A 21,808-nucleotide genomic window follows, 5' to 3' on the forward strand; every position below is an offset into this window, starting at 1 on the left:
GCAGCTGTCTGTGGCCCTGGGAGGCCAACTGTCCCAGGTTAAAGCCAGATCCTCACTGAACACACTGCACCAGGGGCTTGTGCAGACCACTCAGAGATGGTGTGCTGTGCCTCACCGCCGGGAGTGCAGGGCAGTGGCTCTGCTCTGCCAGATCCCAGGGCAGCCTGGGCCTCCAAATGGCCAGACCTGGGCAGGGGCCACCAGGATTTAATCCTGTCATCATGTCACCAACTTGGGCAGGCTCTGTTTAAACCTCGGTAACCAGGGACCTCAGGTGCAGATGCTGGGATAGAGGGGCTGGCTGATGCTCACGAGGAATCAGAGAAGCATAAACCCTGGAAAACCCTTTATTTGGAGTGGATCACAGGAGGCGCAGCTTGTTCCATGTGCTATGGACCTGGGGCCACTGGAGCATAGCATGTGACCAAGCCAGGGCCTATGAGCCTGGGGGGACAGGCTGCAGCCTGGTGGCACTGCCTGGCTTCCACTCCTGGCTCAGAACACAGCTGCTGCACAAGCAGCAGCACCACACAGATAGCACACACGCAGACAGGTAGTTTATAGCAGTTCACAGCAGTTCACGCTCACGTGCTGGCTGCCTCAGAGCGAGGGCACATGGGCTATGAAGAGGCCTTTTCTCCAAACCCTCTTCCCAGTTTCAGTGCCAACCCATCAGCTGACCCTAAGCCACCGGGGACGCCAGGGAACAACCTTTGTGTGACACTGACATCACAGTCCACACCTGAGGAGGAGCAGCCCAGCTACAGGCTCAGAGGGCTCCCACCAGTGTAGCAGGTCACCTGTACCACCTCTTCACAGTGGGGGGAACAGGACAAAACAAGACTCGTGTCACAGGGCACAAGTTACAGCGGCCCCAGCCCTGTAACAGGATGGTAGGGACACGGTCTGGGGTGCCCTGACCTTAGCATCTGGTCACTGCCCCGCCCCTGGAGCCAGCCCTGCCCACCAGGGGCCGCCTGAGAGGGTGAGGTCTGGGGGTAGGGGCGGGTCAGCCCACGCTGTGGCCTCCCAGAACATGGGAGTCCCCAGTGGGCTTGTCCTCACAGAGACACGTCTGTGGGGCCGGCAGCTGCTAGGGGGCGGGGCTCCTGCGTCTGCTCAAGGAGTCGATGTAATGAAAAGTGGCCCCCAGGGCCCAACTGGTCTCCACGTTGTTGATCTTCCGGGCCAACTGGAAGAGACAGAGGGCACAGAGGGACACAAGTGAGTGTGAAGGGCAGGCAGATGCTCACGAAGGATGGGGGGGGTCGGGGTGCCAGGAGAGTCTCTACCTTCAGCACTTTGTCCCCAGGGAAGCCGAGCTCCTGGAGCAGTGAGCTGACGTAGGTAAGGTCCAGGCACAGGAAGGGGCTGCGCAGTGGCTGGGTCTCTGCTGTCCGGCACACTGTGGGGACACGTCTCCCTGGGTGGGGGCGGAAGAGGTGCCCACCCTGCCAGGCTGGGCCACCCGGGGCCTCACCCAGCTCAGGCACAGCACATCCAGGGACTCGAGGCCAACCCAGTGTCCAACGCCTGCCTCCGGGACCGAGTGGGCTGGCACTTCTCATCTCAATTTCAGGCACTGTGACCCTGGACACCTCCTAAATGGGGACTGGAAACACTGACATCCCTGTTCCCAAGGGAGACCGACAAACCCACTCACAGCCTCTGCTTAGAACCTCTTCCTGCTGCAGAGCCATGGATGCCTGGTGTCCAGGGAACAGACCAGATGTGATGAAAACCTTTAAAGCTCTTTGGGGGGAGGGGGAGGGAAAGCACTTCTATGGAGAAACACAGAGATTCACTCTTGTGACCTGCAACTGGGAAAGGCAACTGTAGAGCAGAGTTTACTCCCCAGCTAGGGGAGTGGGAGGTAACAGGAGCAGGGTGGCCTGGGCTTGCAGAGCATCCACCCACACACTGGGGGGTGGGAGGGGGGCAGCTCTCTGCCCTTTATATGCTGGGCTCTGCCCTCCAGGGATCCCTAGCAAGTGAATCTGCTGGGATATGTTTGGGTGTTGAGGTTACTGGAAGTTACCCGAGTGACAGAGAAGGAGTCAGAGAAAGTGAAACCAAGGGAGTCTGTTGCTAACGACCCAGGACTAAAAACCCATCCTCTGACGGCTGGGCCAGCACCGTGGCCCCTATCCATTCTCACAGCCCCGAGGGCTGGTCTGGTTAACAGAATCAGGAACCAACAAGGATCCTGGGCTAGCCCCTGTCTCGCACCTGGGATAGCATCCTGGCTCCAGGCCACTCACCATACTTGGCTGCAATCTCAAAGTCTCCGACGACGAGGCTGCCGCCCTTCTCCACATCTGTGGATGAGACCAAGCACCCAGTGTGCACCAGCACAGAAGAGCCACAACTGCACTGAGGCCCCAGGGCAGGTGCCTAGGGGACCAAGGGGCAGATGCAGGTGGCCACGTGTCTGGGCACTGGAGGTGACGCACCCGGGGTGGGCAGCACAGCCAGAGGCCTGTCAGGGGCCCCAGAGGAAGTTCAGTGGGATCTCTGAGCTCCCCAGTCAGCACAAGGTCTCCATTTTAGGAAAAGTGAACTGGAGGAGTTCCCTGGAGGCCTAGCAGTTAAGGATTTGGCACCGTCAATGCTGTGGCTCAGGTTCGATCCCTGCAAGACACAGGTGTGGCCAAAAAAGAAAAAGGTAACTGGAAAACATTTCCTGAGGCTGTGAATACAGCAGCTGTGCTTGGGTATCACCTTCTTGAGTAAAAAGTTGTTTGTGAAGAGAGTTCATCAGAATAAGCAACAGCCTTCGTAGCAGTCCAGGGAAGCAGCCCAGTCTGTGCGGGGACACATCCACCTCTCAGGGACGGCACCTGCTTTCTTCAATGTGGCCCCAAATCTTAGTGTTTGACACACTTGTATTTGGCAGGAAGGAGCCTGACATGAGGAAGAGAAATCTGGGTGCTGCCAAGTCAGCAAACATCACCCTTAAGGGTGGCCCTTTCTGAAGAGACCCACACCACCCTGGCAGGACCACATGAGGCCACAAAAGGGGGTGAGGAGAGCTTTTCTTTTCTTTTTTTTTAGGGCCACACCTGAGGCACATGGAAATTCCTAGGCTGGAGATCGATCCAAATGGAACTGCAGCCACCGGCCTATACCACAGCCACAGCAACACATGACCTGAGCCACATCTGTGACCTACACCACAGCTCACGGCAATGCTGGATCCTTAACCCACTGAGCAAGGCCAGGGGTCGAACCTGTATCCTCATGGATGCTAGTCGGGTTCACTGCCACTGAACCACAATGGGAACTTCCAGCTTTTTTTTTTTTTTCCTCTCGGCCCTGCCTGTAACAAGTGGATAAGTTCCTGGGCCAGGGCCTGAACCCTCACCATAGCAGTGACCTGAATAGCTACAGTGACAATGCCAGATCCTTAACCCACTGAGCCACTTGGGAGCTCTGAGAAGAGCTTTTCTGAAAAGCCCAGCATCCCCTGAAGTCACCCTGGGAAAGCACGAAGGTGCTGCCAGGGGCCCCGCAGAGCCAGTGCAAAAGAACGCTGGGCCTCACCCCTTCACAGCTGGGTACGGTCCTGACAGTGCAGACGAGGGTGCTCTGGCTCCAGCTATGGGAGCTTATGGGCCGGGCAGTGGAAGGGCAGCTGCTGGGCACCCCAGAGAGGGGCCCGGGCCTGAGCAAGGGCCCCTTCCGCCTGGCCCAGCCTCTCCCACTGGCTGCCGTGCACAACAGGCCCCAGGGCCAGGACATGATGGCCTCCGCCTCTCTGGGCCGCTTTCCATGGACCGAAACATTCTTATCTTGCCACAGGCAACATCTGACATCTTCCATCAATCTCATCCAAAACCACTTCCAGTCACGACTCACAGAAGTGACCTCACAACCCTCTCGAGTGTTTCTGGTTGGCCTGGCAACTGGTCCTGGCACTGCCAATGCCCTCTTCTGCCTGGAAGGCAATCATGGGCAGGGGAGGAGCCAGGGTGGGGGCACGTGGGGGAGCTCGTGGACTGCTGAACCCTCTCATTGGTCTGGGCACCAGCAGCCTGGGTGCCAGCACTGTTGATAAACCAACAGTGAGGAAGCTGCCTGCACCAACCGGGGACTGGCTCTGAGAACTGACTTCTTTAGAAAAGGGGGCCATTACTCAGTGACGCAGCAGCCCACCCTCTGCGGGGGACCCACAGCCCAGGTCCCCGCACAGCCCAGCCCACCCTACTCTTACCTATGAAGCCAGCATTCACGGCAAGGTCGTAATAGTAGGAGAAGGCATAGAAGTCCACGCCCTTCACCTCCTCCGTCCTGTGCACTTTGTTCCGGAGGATTTCTGACACTCGGCTGGCACACAGCTGGTAGAGGCTCCCCGCTGGTCAGAGGGAAAGCAGACTCAGAGTCAGCGGGCTCTGGGTACCTGACCCAGAGCCTGGGTGACCACGACCTGGGGGGGCAAGGCTACCAGCAACTGTTCAGGGGCCACGCACTGTGGCCAGGCCAAGGGGAAAAACCACAAGCATGAAGGTGACCAGAGAGAGTGGGGTCCTGACCCTGAGGGTCGCCAGCCTCCAGCTGGACGACTGCAGCTGCCCTGACACAGCCCAGTGGGTCCACTCCACACTTGCTGGCCAGCCCTGGGCAGAGTCCCATCCCATGTCATCAGCCACACAGGTGGGGCTGGGCCCTCACAGGCAGCCTGCCAAGCTCACAGGACCAGCCACTGAGTCGTTGCTCAGGAGGAGAGTGACAACACTGCCAGCCACTGAGTCCTTGCTCAGGAAAGTGACAACACTGGACTGTTAGTGGATGTGGACGGCCCACATTCCCCACCCTGCTCCACGTCTGCTGGCAGTGCCATCCAGCTCGCCCTTGCCCTTTGAACCTCATCTCCCTCCAGCTTCCCTGTCTGACCGTCACACACCTCCTCCTCGTTCCTTAAACACAGCAGCCGCCTGGCATCCTGCTCCCTGGGCTTGGAGCTCACCCCCATCTCTTCCCATCTTGTCCCTGGTATCACCCCATGAAGCCTTTCCTGGTTGTATTTAGGCCGCCCCCAGCCCCCTCCCATTTATCACCAGGTAACAAAGAACATGCGTTTGCTCTCTGCCCTGGGTTCCTGGCACAGGGCTTATAAAGCCTTTAAGACCCCGAGTGCTGAGGATGAGCAGGCGTCCTGTTCACAACAGGCCCCTTTCGTGCCTAATGAAAGGGTTATGTCCCCAGAAGGCTTCAGGATGGAGGCTGGCTGTTGGAGGAAGCCGAGTGAGGCCCAGGCCTCTCCTCACTGGAGGCCTGTTAGGAAAGGGCCTCTGGAAGAGCAGATGGCAGCAGACAAGGGAGCCTTGTGCAGACTCCACAGGAGGGCAAGTACAGGCTTGTCTGTGAAGGCGGCTGGACAGCCCCCCGCTTCTGAAAGGCATCAGAAGGGAGAGGCTTATCTGCAGAGGATAAAGGTGCCGCACCTGCCTTCTGTCCCGAGATCCGGTACGTTATCTTGGCGTGCTCCCACTCTCCTTCGAAACCGGGAGACAAACAGGGACTGACTAGCTCCTCTCCACCCTCGGCTGAAACAAAAAACAAAGCGGAGGACAGAGTAATCCTGTAGGATGGACAGGGCAGCCTGGAGCTGAGATGCATATGCTGAGGGGTTTCAGGTTGGTACTGGGGTCTCAGAGGGTCAAGGGAACATGCTTCCTTTTTGCCAGCAACTGACTTGTGGAAGCATCCAGGTCACTGTTGGGGGAAGGGGGCAGAGCCTTTGTCCATCACAGAAGCCCCAGCGAAGCCACACCCAACGGGTTTCTGGGTTCCTAATGGGAGGGAGCCATCACCCCCAACTTACAGATGGCAGAACAGGGCCAAGACATGCTGGCAGGTGCCAGCACACAGGAACCTGTGCTGTGGGGCCCACATCCAGCTGAGGAGGCACCAGGGCCAGCCTCCATGGCACCAGCCCTGGGTACATAGCTGCTGGCCTCTGCCGAGGGGTCCTTGTCCCTGCCTGTTTCTGGCCTGGACCAGCCTGCACCATCAGAGCATGTATAACACAAGGCCGTGCGGCTTCAGGCAGGCTTCCCTCCTCTGAGCTGCCAGGGGGAAGTGTAGGCTACTCTGAGAGGTGGGGGCCAGGCACGCCACCCTACAGACCCCAGCAGCAGTGCCCCCAGCTGAAGCTTGCAGAATCATGAAATTAAATTGCTGTTGCAACCCTCCCACCTGGTGCCTGGTCTGCTGAGCAGCGACAGCTCACACAGCACAACCCTTCAGAGGGCTGAGTGGCACCACTCAGCTCTCCTGCTCTCTGCCAGGTGACAGTGCAGGAGGGACAGGCCCTGAGGTGGGCACAGATGGGCGTCTGCCCTTCTCCTGCTAATGGGTGTTTTCTGGTCAAAGGTAAGGGTGCAGGTGGTTTGAGAGGTGGACACGTTTTTGATTTGCAACAAAGGGGACACTGTTATGAAGTTAAACAGCAATGGAAAACAGCAATTTGAAGCAATGGAGCTGACACAGGACATGCATGGTAAACGATGCCAATGGAAAATTCCTGCCCTGTAAGAATGGCCAGGCCTGGAAGAGGCAGCAGAAGTGCCGAGCCTGGGGCGCAGGTGGCTCATGCACATCCCACCAGGGGCACGGGTCACAGCCTTCAGGACAGGATGAGGTGGCCTCAGAGCAGGGCCCCCATCTCCTCTTTGGACATGGAGTTCCCTAAATGTGCTGGCAACACCAGGCTTGTTCCGAGCCAGGCGCGTCAGGACAGGATGGTGTGCAGGGGGCCTGGGAGCAAGTGCCCTTCCGTGACATAGGCAGACACAGGCTTCCTCACGTGCCACATCTAGAGGAAGGCCAAGCCAGTCCCAAGTCCTGAGAGCAAGTGAACACAGGGCTGTTCTTCGGGGTGGGAACCACCCGCGCCCCCGTCCCCCAATGGCCTGAAGTCCCCAAGGGCCCCTCTTGCCTCCTGCAGGAAACACTCACCAACAAGCTGACTGATCTTGCCCAACTCCTTGGGTTCCTAAGATTCTCCCAGTTCAGTGATTCAGAAACCACTTCACTAGAGTCTCTTTAGAAGAGACAAGGTGCCTGACAAGGGCTGGGGCTCGCGCGCCAGGAGCACTGAACACCGATCCCCACTCACCAGGCTTCCCCTCCTCGCCGCCCAGAACTGCCAGCCGTGCTGACATCAAGCCGAGCCCCAGGTAGCTGTGGACAGAAAACCTGGGTGAGGGGGGCGCCCTCAGCTCCGTGCACAGCACATTCACAGACCTGGACCCAACATGGGGAAAAGGAAGAGACCAGTAGCGAGGCAGGAGCTTTCTGCTTCTAGGAGCTAGAAACAGAGGAAGGGCGACAGACAGGCTCCATCTTCATGGTGCGGACATGCCCACGGAAAGAACCCATGAAGGCGCCACGTGGCAAAACATGGCCCAGAAAATTCCTGCACAAACTATGGACTCTTCCCCCCTTTTCCAAAAACCTCTTCCTAAGCAGAACAGAATATGTGCAAAAGAAGAAATGTAATTTTACTGCAGGTGAATTAAAAAAGGAAGGAAAAGGCAGAAGGGAAGGGGAGAGAGGGAGAAGGGGAGGAGGAAGAGGCTACAGTAGGGTCCCCAGCAGGGGTTTGGGGACCACGCTGTGGTCACCCCACAAGGCAGAGTCAGGGGCCAAGGAAGGCCATGCAGGACCAAGCTGGGCCTGGAGGTCAACCTCTCTGCCCTCAACCCTGAAAACAAACCTGTAGGAATAGAGTTTGTAGGTCCTATTAAACATCTGGAGGGACGTCAAGTAGCCAGGCGGGGAGGTCTGAAGGGTGCCCTGGGGAAGAACACAAGGTTAAAGCACCTTTCCTGTTGACCGTTCTAGAAAACTGTCCCCTCTCCCTCAATTCATTTGAAAGAACATGGGTATTCACAGATGCCTTCAATTAAATTAGCTTTTCATCAAATCACATTTTGCAAAAGAGCTTGGAACAATGACAGATCAAACACTTTATTTTTTCCTTCCTGTAACCCAACCTGACAAACACAGCCCAACCAGTACAGTTAGTGCTTTTCCACTAAAACCTAATAATAATAAAAAGTATAAAAAAGTGGTGGGAGTTCCCTTTGTGGTACAGTGGAAATGAATCTGACTAGGAACCATGAGGTTTTGGCTTCGATCCCTGGCCTTGCTCAGTGGGTTAAGGATCTGACATTGCTGTGAGCTGTGGTGTAGGTTGCAGACTCGGTTCGGATCTGGTGTTGCCGTGGCTATGCTGTAGGCCGGCAGCTGTAGCTCCAATTGGACCCCTAGTCTGGGAACCTCCGTATATCATGGGTATGGCCATAAAAACCAAAAAAAAAAAAAAAGAGAAGAAGAAGATAAAAAAGTGGAGTTCCTACAGTGATGTGGTGGGTTAAAAATCTGACTGCAGCAGCTCGGGTCACTGCAGAGGCATGGTTTTGATCCCCACCCCAGTGCAGTGGGTTAAATGATCAGTGCTCCCACAGCTGTGGCTTGGGTTCAATCCCTAGCCTGGGAATTTCCATGTGCTGTGGATGTGACCAGAAAAGAAAAGAACGTCCGCCCTGAAAAGGACTGAGACCTCCTCCTGGGGAAGCGGGGACTGGGGAGGGGCCCACTCCACACTCTGCCTGCAGGGTTCCAGGGAGTACTCGGCCACCACCCCACTGAGGACCAGAGTTGTTTTTTTTCTCCAGGCAGAGTTAAATCCAACTAAGCAGCATTAAGTGTGGGTGATCCAGCCCTCAGGGGAGGAGCTGGGCTCACAGGCCTCTGGTCTGGGGGGTGGGGGGCAGGGGGTACTCACCTGGAGTCTCGGGAGGAAGGTGATCTGGGTGGACCCCCCGCCCAGGTCCAGCATGCCCACACTGCCCTTCCCGGGGGTCCTCAGACTGCCTGCAGCACAGGCAGGAAGGTCCACACAGCAATGCCCGCAGGACACACAAAGGAGAAAAAGGGAGAGGTTAGAAGCCAGGTCCTTCCATGAAAAGAACAAACAGAAACTGTGGCCACTCAAAAATCTCCAAGTGTTTGGGAGCGTGAGGGATGGCTGCCGTTGGTGGCTCTCATCAGGACAGGAGGACCAGGCACCTGCACCATTGCAGAATGCCCCCCACGTGCTTCTGGGGCCTGGGCTCCTGTCAACGGATGTGCTCCCCACCCCCAGGAGGCAACTCCTGCAGAAAACTCCCTCCTTTCTCATCCACGTGTCAGACACACTGGTCGTGTCCACAATGACAATAAAAGGACAAAAAATTACATCCTGGGACTTTTCTGTGAAAGCTGACTCCCGCCGCCTATTTCCAAGGACAGACATTTCTATTCCTTGTTCTACCTACAGCAGAGGATTCAATTATACAGAATTATACAGTGATCAGCATTCACATCACATTTGGTATTTGAAGATCCAAGCTGCACGACTCAGGGTTTCTCTTAGGAACGAGGATGGTGACTGGGGGACCGGCCACGGGAGGGACAGCGCCGAGCACAGGACCTTTCCTCCCCAGCACGTGCATCTGCAAGCTCGGTGCCACCGCCCCACCCAGCCCAACACCTTCCTCAGGGTCGGCAGCACTGCAAAACCCTAAAGGGTATTTGAAAGAGTAGAAAGGAACTACTGCCTTTTGATGGAGGAACCCACCTGTTAGGAAGTTCACCGTGATCCATGCTGAAACACCTGCAAGAGCACATCACAAAGAGCATCTGAAGCATCTGAGAGGCTGCAAATCGGGATGAGATGATCAAAAGGAGACCACCTCCCCATTACTCTCAGCATCAGACCAGCTATAGAAAGGGCGCCACTCAAAAAGCCATCCAGTGGCTTCTGGGAGACCGTTTTAGAAGACACCACCGAGCGCTCTGCCGAACGCCACACCTCTTACTCCCACCCTTTATCCACTGTGCTTTTCAGAAGAGGCGGGGTGGGAGCCCAATCTCTCCCCCGACCCCCATACGAACTCTGAAGGTCACGTTTAAGGTCAGGGGCTGCTGCAGAGCCTTATGAAGTGTCTTGGAGTTAATGCCACAGCAATGATCGAGCATGGCAAGAACAGGGATTCTTTTTAAATGTTCTTAAAACATTTAAAAGCCAGTCAGGATGAGAATCTCTAACATTGGCCCCAAGAAGGGGTCTGAGAGGGTTGGCTGTGGACTGGACAAGGGGACTGTCATTTTGGTGTCTGTGCCCCGACCAGGGAAGGCTCCCCACGCGATGCCAACGGCAACCCTGCATGCAGGAGTCCCTGGGGACAGGTTCACGGTGCAGGGCGTTTCTGGCAGTTACCTTCATCTGTCCCATTCATGATGGACACACAGTCGTCCCCTACGAGGAACGGCGACGCCTTAAACACTTCTTTCACCTAAAAGTAAAGAAACACTCCTTTATCTTTTAGAATTGAAACTCACAGTCCTGGATCATGGCCCTGCTTCAGGATGGGATGAGGGGCAGAAGCCGCAAGGCAGTGCCCTCCCTGGTCCCCATGCAGCTGGCAAGCATGACTCTAGGAGACGGCCCAGCACAGGGAGGCCAAGGCAGCAAGCAGCTGTTTGGGTATATCTCCTTCTCCATTAAAAAAAAATCCTTTTAGCACTTAATTATACTTCAATAACTTCAACATATCCACACTTGTGCCCCACAATTCTATGTAAGTGTGAAATAACTGTTAAAGGACCTTGACAGGCCTGCAAGAACCCATCATCCAGCAGCGAACTAGATCAGAAGCAGTGTGGGGGAGGATAACCAATTTTCTGAGAACACTCTCCCTGATTCCTAGTGGTAAGAACCCTCTGGGCACCCATCAAAGAGGCTCCAGAGACTCCTGGCCCTCAGGGAGATGCCTGCCTGGCTGGATGCCAGGGCCAACTCGGCAGGCATACTGGGGCAGCACCTCCAGGGGCAGCAGTCCTACAGCCTCAGACATAGCAACCCCTAGAGTAGAACGAGGCCCTTTAAATGCAGGATGTATCTTTAACACAAACCCTTCATTTTTATTTTTATTTTTTTTAGGGCTGCACCTGCAGCATATGGCAAGTTCCCAGGCTAAGGGTTGAATCAGAGCTGTAGCTGCTGGCCTACACCACAATCACAGCAATGCCAGATCTGAGTTGCATCTGCAATCTATGCCACAGCCCACGGCAATGTGGATCCTTAACCCACTGAGCGGGGCCAGGGATCAAACCTGTTTCCTCATTCATACCAGGTAGGCTTGCTACTACTGAGCCCCAGGGGGAACTCCCAAACTTGTTCTTTTTATAAAAGATTCTTAAGAACATAAGCAGCTGAGGAAGCATCATTTACCCACAGCACTGCCACCCAAAGGGGACACTCTTAATGTTCCAAAGTGCCCCCCTCTTGGGGAGACCTCTGCAGCCTGTCTGCACGTTTGCTCAGACGTGGCTGACACTGTTTTCAGTTGTCACAGCCACCCCAGGGGCATGGACATGCTCACGTTCTGCAGTAACTTCTGAGCCTTTTCTCCTGGTAACAGGCGTAAACCAGCGGTGGCCTTGAGGACCAAGGGGGTAACCTTCCACAACTCATAGGGAACATCCCGTTTAGCAACGTTCAGCAGCTCCTGGATTCCTGGGGTACTCTGTGGATGAGATAGGTAAAGCAGGTTTGGCTGAGCTCAGCATGCAGGGTCACAGATGCTTCCCAACCTTCTGGCTTTATTAATTTATAAATATATCTCTTCTGTTTTCCAAATTGGCAGAAATAGTGACTCAAGTGGTGCTGGTGGGAGCGAGCAGGTGAGGACGCAGAAGTCCCAGCTGTCCAAGTGCCCAGCAACCAGAACCCGGTCCAGCTGTCACCAACCCTCAGGTAGCCCTGATAAGCTGCAACTTGCCTGGACACCAGGAATGAATCCTGAGGGGTCCCTTGGATAACTACACAGAGGAATCACCTTCACTTTCTAAGCACTGAGCTCCATGAGCTGGATGAGAGTGTCAGTGGGGGTACAGGGTGAGGGCAGCTTTGGTAGACTTGCCAGGTCTGTGACAAGTATGATGTTGTGGTGGTGGTGGGGGGGGACTACAAGGTCTGTGTCAGGGACACACACTCCCCTTACTCAGAAACCCTCCAGGAGCTCACTCAGAAGCCCTTGAACGTGAGGGTAATGTGGTGCGTGAAGGTGACACACAGCAGCCCCTCCCACACTGTTGTCACCAACACACCTTCCAGAGGGGCTGGCTCTCCGAGTGCAACATACACACGCAGCAAGACTGAGTGCCTCACATCCTATGGGACATGGTCCCAAAGTCATGCTGCTCAGCCACCAGAGTGGAGCGTGTGGCAATGTGTCTGTGCCCCACGTGTGAATAAAGGGAATGAGAACATGGGGACAGGGGACATTAGGGAAGGGGGTTTTGCTGTCCACCCTGGGAAATTGTACAAGTTGAATGTGATGCCTGCTTGAACTACAGGGAGTTTCTATTGTGGCTCAGTGGGTTAAAAACCTGACTAGTATCCACGAGGATGCTGGTTTGATCCCTGGCCTTGATCAGTAGAGTAAGGGTCCAGCACTGCTGAAAGCTGTGGCATAGGTCGCAGATGTGGCTCTGATCCAGCATTGCTGTGGCTCCAATTCAACCCCTAGCCCGGGAACTTCCATATGATCAGAGTGTGGCCATAAAAAGAAAAAAAAGAAAAAAAAAAAAAAGCCCCATGAGTTTATTCTAAGACACAGAATTTATCAAGTTTAACCTCCAGAAATCACTAATTTCGATTTTTGTTTTCCATTTTTTTTTTTTTGGCTTTTTTGTTGCTATTTCTTGGGCCGCTCCCGCGGCATATGGAGGTTCCCAGGCTAGGGGTCTAATCGGAGCTGTAGCCACCGGCCTACGCCAGAGCCACAGCAACGCAGGATCTGAGCCATGTCTGCAACCTACACCACAGCTCACAGCAACGCCGGATCGTTAACCCACTGAGCAAGGACAGGGACCGAACCTGCAACCTCATGGTTCCTAGTCGGATTCGTTAACCACTGCGCCACGACGGGAACTCCTCCATTTGCTTTTTAACCAAGCTACTGGAAAGCACAAGGCTGAGACTTCACTGAGCTCAGATGCATCTGTGAGCAGGAGTGGTGCATTAGCTTCTGATTTAAGACGTGCTTGGATCAAAGGAACAACTGACAAATGGCTGGTTCTGAGGCTCCTGGACACATAGGCACCCTGTGCTCCTATGGCTCAGAGTGCAAATGCACCCAACCCACCAGTCACCACTGGACAGTTCAGCTAGGTTTCTTCCAAACTTACTGGGTTTTGTGGATTTTGCGGAATACTTTCTTTGGTGGGGGGCACCCATGGCATGTGGAAATTCCTGGGCCAGAGATCAAACCCCATGCCATAGCAGTGACAAAGCCGGATCCTCAACCTGCTGTGCCACAAAGGAACTCCACATGATAAATTTTAATTCTTTCAGTCAACACTTGTCATCTTCAGAGAAACTGAAAAAAATTAAACTTTCAAATAACGCTTTTTGTAAGTTTGTAGTGTTTGGCTTTTGAATCACACCATTCCGGGTGGCACACAGGCCGGCTGGGGGAGGGACCAGGTGGCTGGGGTGCACGTGTCTGGTGTGGTTGCGTGTGTGTGTGCAGATGTGGTGTGCATGTGTGTTGGGAGTGCCTATGTGGGGGCAGTGGTTCACCTTCAGCCTGGTGTGAGGTACCAGTATCCTCCACAGATCACCCTATACAGTCAAGGTCCCCAGTCAGCACCACCAGACGCTGCCCGTGAGGATGGCTCTGCACCCAGCGAAAGGGAGTCACCTTAACAGGCCGACAGAAGAAAAATCTGATGAACAAGCAGACTTGAGAGAAAACTGTTACCTTTTCAACATCATCCGCGTAAGCAGAAAGACCAGGCTTCCGTGCTTTGAAGGTTTCATGGGTCAACGTGGGAACTTCTAAAGGAAAATCAAGTTTTAAAAAAGGAACAAATGTGACTACAAATACCAATATGTCAATCTAGACACCTGTGACTAGCTGCATTTTTTAGAGCAGACGCCTGAAAATGGACCTTCGTGCCTCGTCTACACTCTGCTTCTTTAGTGTAGTATTATACTTAATGCTTCAACCAGAACTTTCCTTTAAAAAGGAAAAAAAAATCAGGACTTCCTTGGTGGCCTAGCAGTTAAAACTCTTGGGTTGTCACTGCTGTGGTGCAGGTTCAATCCTTGGCCTGGGAAGCTCTGTATGTCACAGGTGCGGCTAAATACCTAAAACAACTTTATTGGTTTTAACTTACGTACCAAAAAACTATCCGTTAAGTTTTTATTTTTGGCCATACCATGTGGGAAGTTCCTGGGCCAGGAATCGAACCTGTGCCACAGCTATGACCCAAGCCACAGTAGTGACAACACTGGATCCTTAACCAGTTGAGCCACAATGGATGTCGTAAGTGTTACACTTTAACATAATTCTTGCTGATTCAACAAACAGAGGAGCAGAGCAAATGGCTCCAAACTGCAAGTTCGAAAATCATTTTCTTGATTCTAGAATGGATGCATTATAGGTTTGAAATCAATGAATTAATATTTCATTCTTTAAAAAGTGGTCTAAATTGTTAGGAGTCTGGATTCGTGTTTATATATAGCAAGGGAGAGTATTCCAAGGCATATCAGGCTGAGGGGTACTGCTCAAACGAAGACACAGGAGGAAAAATCAGGGACAAACCTTCTGTCAGGGCTTCTCTCCAGAGAAAACAGACTGGAATACAGCTATTAAAGGATTACATGCTGGCATACTTCACCTTAAACTTAGCTTTAAAACCAATTTTGGAGACAGGTTAAGTCCAGCATATAAACATTCAACTATCTTAACAAGCTTAAAAATACGGCAGCTGAAAAGTAGATGAAAGGTGCCACGAGAGCTTTGGAGAGACCCATGGAAGGTGTCTGGCGCCACCAGTTCAGTTAATGGCCCAGATCTCTCAAGTGTCAGAGATGACACTACAAGAGGCACCCCCACAGAAGAGGCCAGCAGGTGAAGATGCCCAACTCCACCCTCTCCCTGCCCCCAGCTCCCCACTCACTCCGAGGCCACTGTCTCTGTCACTCCCTTGCTGCCTGGCCCCACCGGGCAGCTCCGGGTCAGCCTGGGTTCTGTTCTTGGCTAACTCATCTGAATCTCCTAGACTCCTGGCTCCCAGTGGTCTGACCTCTGGCCTAAGTCATGGTCCCAGCCAGCCAACCCACTGGTGAACACCCTCTGGGATCTCAGCTGCCCTTAGGTGGTCACCAGATGCTGGTGCCAATGAGGACAATCCGGGCCTCCCGGGAAACTGCATCTCTGACAGGCTCCCAGGTCCAAGCCAGCGCAAGGCAGGGGGTCCAACGCACAGCCCCAGGGCCCAACAGACAACAGTGAGAAGCGTCCCGGGGCAGCACCTCCAGGCTGCTGGCTGAACTGGAAGATGTGCACACGGGTGCCGGTGCTTCCTGCGTCAAACATGATGCCGTAGAAGACCTCATGCCCGCGGGCAGCCATCCCCTGAGGACTGTGGGCCTGCTGGCCCCTCTGGGCCCCCGAAGCTGTCTCGGTGATGCTGAGGAAGGCCTGGGTGGCAGAGGCCCAGTGCCACTTGATGTAGGCAACGTAGATGAACAGGCACACCAACAGCCCCAGTGGGTACGCCACCTTCGTCATCCTCAGGTTCCCATTATTTGGTATTTTTCTCATTTCCTTGTCTGCTGAGGACTGTGCCACAGCTGCTGATGGAAAGGGAGGAGAGGCAGGAAAAACCCGTTAGGCTGCGAGGTTCCAGGGCGAGTCAGAAATCCCTGTGCTCAGGGACAAAATTCCTTCCCTCAGAACCTGGTATTTTCTCCTGGGGAATCAGAAGCCTCATCTGATCCTCAGAACGATCCTTGATTTCACAGAAGAGGAACTGAGATGTGGAAAGACCAGACTACCTGTCCGAGTGTTATAGGCACTACCTGGGTCACAGCCCCACATCTCGAGTGTCCCCTCCAGGCGCTGCTCCAGGCAAAGGGCTCTGGACTTGTTGCTACTTCATTATTATTATTATTTGTCTTTTTAGGACTATACCCGGAGCACATGGAAGTTCCCAGGTTAGGGGTCAAACTGGAGCTACAGCTGCCAGCCTACACCACAGCCACAGCCACGTAGGATCCAAGCCGCATCTGCAACCTACACCACAGCTCATGGCAATGCTGGATCCTTAACCCACTGATCAAGGCCAGGGATCGAACCTGTGTCCTCATGGTTACTAGTCAGGTTTGCTACCGCTGAGCCATGATGGGAACTCCTTGTTGCTATTTTAAAAGCCGTGTGTGGAGCTCCTGTCAGGTTAAGAACCCAATGTTGTCTCTGTCAGGATACAGGTTCTATCCCTGGCTTTGTTCAGCGGGTTAAAGATCTGGTGTTGCTGTAAGCTGCAGAGTAGTTGACAGATATGGTTCCAATCTGGCATGGCTGTTGTGTAGGCCAGCAGCTGTAGCTCTGATTTCACTCCTGGTCCTGGAACTTCCATATGCTGCAGGTGCAGCTGTAGAAAGAAAAAAAAAAAAAAAACCACCCCAGACTTTTCAAGGTAACAGAAATGTGTTTCCGACCCATTCTCTCCATTCCCATTTTTCTGCCATGTCAGTAATTTACTTTTCAAAGGTGTAACATCCTGTCCCTAGAGGACTGAGAGCCAGACCAGGGTGGCTTGTTCTCTTAGAAGTTTCACAACAGGTCCCTCTTTACATCTGTAATCACGTTCCTAAGCGCTTTGAAAGCCCCTAAAAATTCCACCTGAGGAGCAAAATCAGCACCATTATTTTTGGTTTAATGCACCCCAAATGCAGGCTCTTGCTCAATTTTTATTTGCAGCTGCTCATGTGAGGCACCAGCCAGGAACCTGGGAAGAGAAGCAAAGCACCTAGGCACCTGGTCCTTGGGGCTCTTCCCCCTCAGGGAACTCCACCCCTCACTGTCACTTGTGGAGGAGGGGTGGACACTCTGGGCAGAGGAGTCTGGGAGGAAATGTGGGCAATCTTCCCTCCAGGGGCCAGTCTCCCCTGTATGGGGGGTGGGGGTGGGGCAGTGCTGCTCACAGCAAAGCCCCATTTCATGCTGGTGCTGGGGACACAATGAGACTGGAAGTAGGGAGTGGGGCTGTCTTGGGGGAGAAGCAATGGAACACTGGCCCTTGAGGGGACCCAGCGCTACAGCCATACCTGAATGCCCGTGGGCCCAGGGGCACTGCCTGGACCTAGGGCTCCCCCTGTGCCCCTGCCAGGGAGGCCTTCCCTGGGGCCTGCCATCCAAGCTCAAGCAGGGGGGCCAAAGCACCCCTCCCTGAGCATCTGCCCACGTGGGCCGCAGAGAAGGCTCTCTGGGCACACATTGAAAGCAAGCTCCCTCCCCAGCTCTCCCTCTGCTCAGAATCATGCACACCCTGCCAGGGCTTGCATTTCACCTCTAGCTCTCCTGCCCTTGCTCACAGTACTCCAAGAACCTGGGCCTCCTTCTGTGTCCAGAATTCAGCCCCTCCCTGCCTCAGGCCCTTTGCAGAGTCACCCATTCCCAGAATGCTTGTCTACCAACCTGGCCAAGCCTGTCCTTACCCCTAAGCCTCAGATAAAGGCTGTTGTCCCCATGTCCCCTGGACACCCCCTATGTGCTAAGCTCCTGCCTCCTCTGACAGCACCACCATCACCTGTTATGATGCCAGTGTTCATGGCATTTGTTCCTAAAGGTCTGTGTCCCCTCTTGGCCATGAAGCCCCAAGCAAGGGGACTTAGCCTGTCCTGTGCTGCTGCACCCAGTGTGGAGCTCAGAGGACATGCCTGCACCCCATCTATCTTCCATACTGTTGCCAGGTGCAAAAAAGTCCCACTTCAGTCTAATCAGGAGAGGATGGCAGCAGGCTGGTGGGACAGGGAGCTCATTCCCCCATAGAAATACTAAAATAAATAAATAAATAAAATCAGGACTGGCTGAAATGTTTCATGGGAATTCTGGAAAACAAAGATGTTCAGCCCCTCCCTGCCCCACCCCCCCACAACAGACACTCTGAAGGCAGGCACCCAGCTCCTGGTTCCCTCTCTCAAACAGGGAGCAGAGCAGAACTGCTGGCAACATCCTAACCTGTCCTGGGGCTGCCTGAGGGGCAGGTCTCTGCTTTACCAGACCTGGAGCTCAGGTGCGGGAAGTTGTGAAAAGCAGCTGTAGGCACTTCCTGTGAAAGCCACTGGGTGATTGCGGACACACTTACTGAGAAAGAGGCTGGGGGTGGGGGAGATGGAACAACGGCCCCTGAGGCCCAGGAAGGAGGAGCACAGATGAAGCTCCTTGGGTAACTAAGGCATTTAAAAGCAGCGTGAATATGGAAGGATTGAAACCTAGGCATTCACACAGGTCTAGGGAATATACTCAGAAAAAAAAATCCCAAGAAGGTCTTGAGCCTTCACCCTGGACTGACCCCAAGGCTCAGACACTGCCTGATAATTCAAGAACGTCTTTTGTGGCACAGAGCCAGTATTTAGACAAAGAGGTGGCTATTTTCTATTGTCCAATTAAAAAAAAAAAATCACAAGGCATACAAAGAAAAAGGAAAGCATGGCCCAGTCAAATGAAGAAAAGGCAGTAGAAACTGTTCCTGAAGAAAGAGACATAGCCTGTACCAGATAAAGACTTTAAAACAACTGAAGGAACTAAAGGAAAACACAAGGAACTAAAATAAATTAGGAAAACAACATATGACAACAAAAAGATAAACTGTAAAAAAGGGAGTTCCTGTCGTGGTGCAGTGGAAATGAATCCGACTAGGAGCCATGAGGTTGCAGGGTTGGATCCCTGGCCTCGCTCAGTGGGTCAGGGAACTGGTGTTGCTGTGAGCTGTGGTGTAGGTCGCAGACATGGCTCGGATCCGGCGTTGCCATGAGCTGTGGTGTAGGTCAGCAGCTGTACCTTAGCCTGGGAACCTCCACATGCCACGGGTGCAGCCCTAAACAGCCAACAACAACATAAAAAGGAAACCATAAAAAAGAACCAAACAGTAATTTTGGGTGAAGGTAGAACTAATAAGATCAAGCAAGGTTATAGGTCACAACTCAACTCACAAAAATCAGTTGTTTCTGTAATGACAATGAACTTCAAAGTGACTGAAGTGGTAATTTTATGTTATGTATATTTTATCACAGACACTCAAACTCTTTTAATTCCTCTAAGGCCAGACAGGTCAGACAAATGAGTCCTGTCAGCACAGAATTAAAGGCAGGTGGGGGGTGATGGAGAAGGTGGATTCTGCAGCAAAATCAAATGGTTCTAAAGTCACTGATCACACTTCACTTTCTGAGGTTCTTCCTGCCTTAAATATTCTGGGTTTTTAAGCATCCTGTTCCTTTGGTCCTTCATCCACACCCCTGCAAAACCTGCCCAGGAAGCTCACTGCTGTTTGATCCTGGCAGCTGGAGGCTCCTCAGCACCCTCTACTCCTGCTCCCTGAATTACCACACGTGGCCTCCCTTCCCTGTGGTGAGACAGTGCTTCTCCACAAGCTGGGACCAGCTCACGGATCCCAGATCTCGCATCCATAACACTGCTCAGCAGACCAGAGCGCAGCAGCTGCTCAGCCAACACTTGTTGGGGAAGGAGGCTGTCAGGACATAGCAATTCACTGGGAGTCGTGGACGATACTTGAGGACCCAAGTGATGGCCATCAACACAAGCAGCCCATTTGGGACAGGGCTATCTGGGCAGGAGACAGCAGTGACCCAGTGTTCTACATGTCAAGTTTGCAATGACAGCAGGATGTCGGTCAGAAATGGAACTGACCCTTGTGAGAGATAACAGGTTTGGGGCTGGAGCCTGAGGCAGCCATCTGCAGGCAGCCAGCTCTTACTCTGCAACAGGCCCTCTCAGAGGGCTCCTTTTGCCATGTGACCATTTAACATAGGATTTCTAGCAGCTATTTCCAAGGATGATTAGTGAGGACAAAAAGGCAATACTAACATCTTACAACTCTGAAAGTGTTTTATAACATCTTTTTACTTAGTCAAATTTTACCACACCCTATGTTACTCTAAGAATTACAATTTCAAGGCAAAGGTTGTTCTTAATTAAATTTGTCTACCCGTTTAAAAAATGCCCCTTTAAATATGCGATATCTTGTTATCAGAGGCACACAGGGCCAGCACTTAATTACAACACAAGGTGACTTGCCTCCCCGCAGCACCGAAGCCCCAAGTGTCTGGATGGGCACTTGCCTGGGGTCACACAGCTGGCACGCTGAAAGGCACAGAGGAGTTTCTGCCTCTGTCTCCAAGTCAAGTGAGCTTCATCACTTCACTTTCCCTGTGAACGTAAGACTGCTTCAGACAACCAACACACACATGAAGTTATGTACACATAATTATTAAAACAGAAGCCAAACATAACACTGAGGAGGCATAGAGCCAGGAACAGTCTGGCCCACATGTCCTTGAGGCTGGAACCTAAAACCAATTTCATTCCGGGGTAGGGGTGGGGAAGGTGCTTGTTCAGAGCTAAAACACCTGCAAGAGGGGCAAATCACATTTCTGTGACACCACTAACACTAGAGTGGCTCTCCTCAGAAGATCACTAATGAAAACAACTCAATTTAGTCTGGTTTTGTTCTTTAAAGAATTGTCTAGAACAAGGCTATAAGGAAGGTGGGGAAGGAGGAGTAGGCTGCGAGGTGGGGCAGGATGTAGGTGCACAAAGGCAAACAGAGGCTTGGCTGAGCCAACCTTGTTTCCAGCTGGCCCACCGGGCGGGGCGGGGGGTTGGGGGCTCCCCCTGTTACGGGGAGGCAGGGGTTGGAGGGGAAATTCTGGGTGTGGAGCGGTGGGAGTGATGTCGGATTGTGCCTGCTCCATCCCACCGGTAGCTTTCTAGGAGCAGCGGATGGCAGGTCAGCTCTTGAAATTCAAGTTCTATGTAATTTAGATCCGTAGGCCAGTTTCTTCAAGGTTAAAGTACACAAAAGGACCCTGCGTGCAAATGACTGCCATACATGCTGAAAACCCACCCGAAATTAAAGCACGGGAACAAACACCGCTTATTTCCCTGTAAGCTGAAACGGGCTTTTCTCCTGCCTGTCCTGACCCGACAGATTCTCCTGGACACCGAGCTAGAGGGGATGAGATGCAGAATGAATGAAGGCTTCGGGCTCCCTGGTGCTGGAGAAGCTCAGCAGTGCCAGAACACGGATCCCGCCCCCCACAGATCAGCGGAGTTCAGGGTGCCAGTGATCCTGAGGCCGCCTCCCGGCGCTGCCGCTCGAGACTGGGGAGGTGCCAGGCGCTGGGTCTATGCCTAGAGCCCCCCCCGCCCCCGCCCCGTCCCTTCCCTTCCTCAGGGAGCAGCGAACCGTGCCCCGGAGGCCACAAACATAGCTATCCCGGGGCCGACGAACCCGCAGGCGCCCCGGCTCTTTGCTTACCCTGCAGGTCTCTGTGCCCCATCCACTGAGCAAAGCGCCGGTCCCCGGGGAGCGCACGGGCAGCTAAGGACGCCTTTCCGCACTCCCTCCCCGCCGGCGTCCGCGAGGCCTCCACCCCCCGGCGGCCGGCAGCAGACCTGGAGCCGGGTCCCGCCCACGTGCACCGCGCGTCAGCCCAGTGCGCAGGCGCGGCGTGTAGGCCGGGGGGGGGGGGGGGGGCAGTGCGCAGGCGCTGTGGCCTTCCGGGTCGTGAGGGCCCGCGGTCTCCCCCCACCCCATGGGCCCGCGCCCGAAGCCTCGTTGGTGTTCCCCCGGAAGTGGGGGGTCTTAGCTGTGGCCCCAGCTCCTGGCCCCGCTTGTAGGCCTTTGTGGTTCCTGGCAGTCACCCCTATAGCCTTGA

General features: G+C 53.8%; 1 protein-coding gene across 2 annotated transcripts; it reads right to left on the minus strand.

The window, feature by feature from the left end:
• Nucleotides 1-331: 331 nt before the first annotated feature.
• Nucleotides 332-21,569, minus strand: ENTPD6 (ectonucleoside triphosphate diphosphohydrolase 6). 2 transcript variants are annotated; one of them, XM_047771563.1, is made up of 15 exons: nt 21,409-21,569; nt 20,210-20,297; nt 15,380-15,700; nt 13,821-13,897; nt 11,436-11,579; nt 10,271-10,346; nt 9,629-9,664; nt 8,795-8,883; nt 7,721-7,800; nt 7,121-7,185; nt 5,445-5,546; nt 4,214-4,354; nt 2,262-2,318; nt 1,293-1,405; nt 332-1,192 (listed from the first exon to the last, which is right to left on the minus strand). In XM_047771563.1, the coding sequence occupies exons 3-15, from the start codon at nt 15,669-15,671 to the stop codon at nt 1,094-1,096; spliced, it is 1,371 nt and encodes a 456-aa protein (XP_047627519.1). In that variant the 5' UTR covers nt 15,672-15,700; nt 20,210-20,297; nt 21,409-21,569; the 3' UTR covers nt 332-1,093. The 2 variants fall into 2 exon arrangements, with proteins under 2 accessions (XP_047627519.1, XP_047627520.1); XM_047771564.1 differs by lacking the exons at nt 13,821-13,897; nt 15,380-15,700; nt 20,210-20,297; nt 21,409-21,569 and adding an exon at nt 13,246-13,316.
• Between the last annotated feature and the right edge of the window lie 239 nt (nt 21,570-21,808).

Source organism: Phacochoerus africanus, chromosome 3 (assembly GCF_016906955.1).
Source record: "Phacochoerus africanus isolate WHEZ1 chromosome 3, ROS_Pafr_v1, whole genome shotgun sequence".
Classification (NCBI taxonomy): domain Eukaryota; kingdom Metazoa; phylum Chordata; class Mammalia; order Artiodactyla; family Suidae; genus Phacochoerus; species Phacochoerus africanus.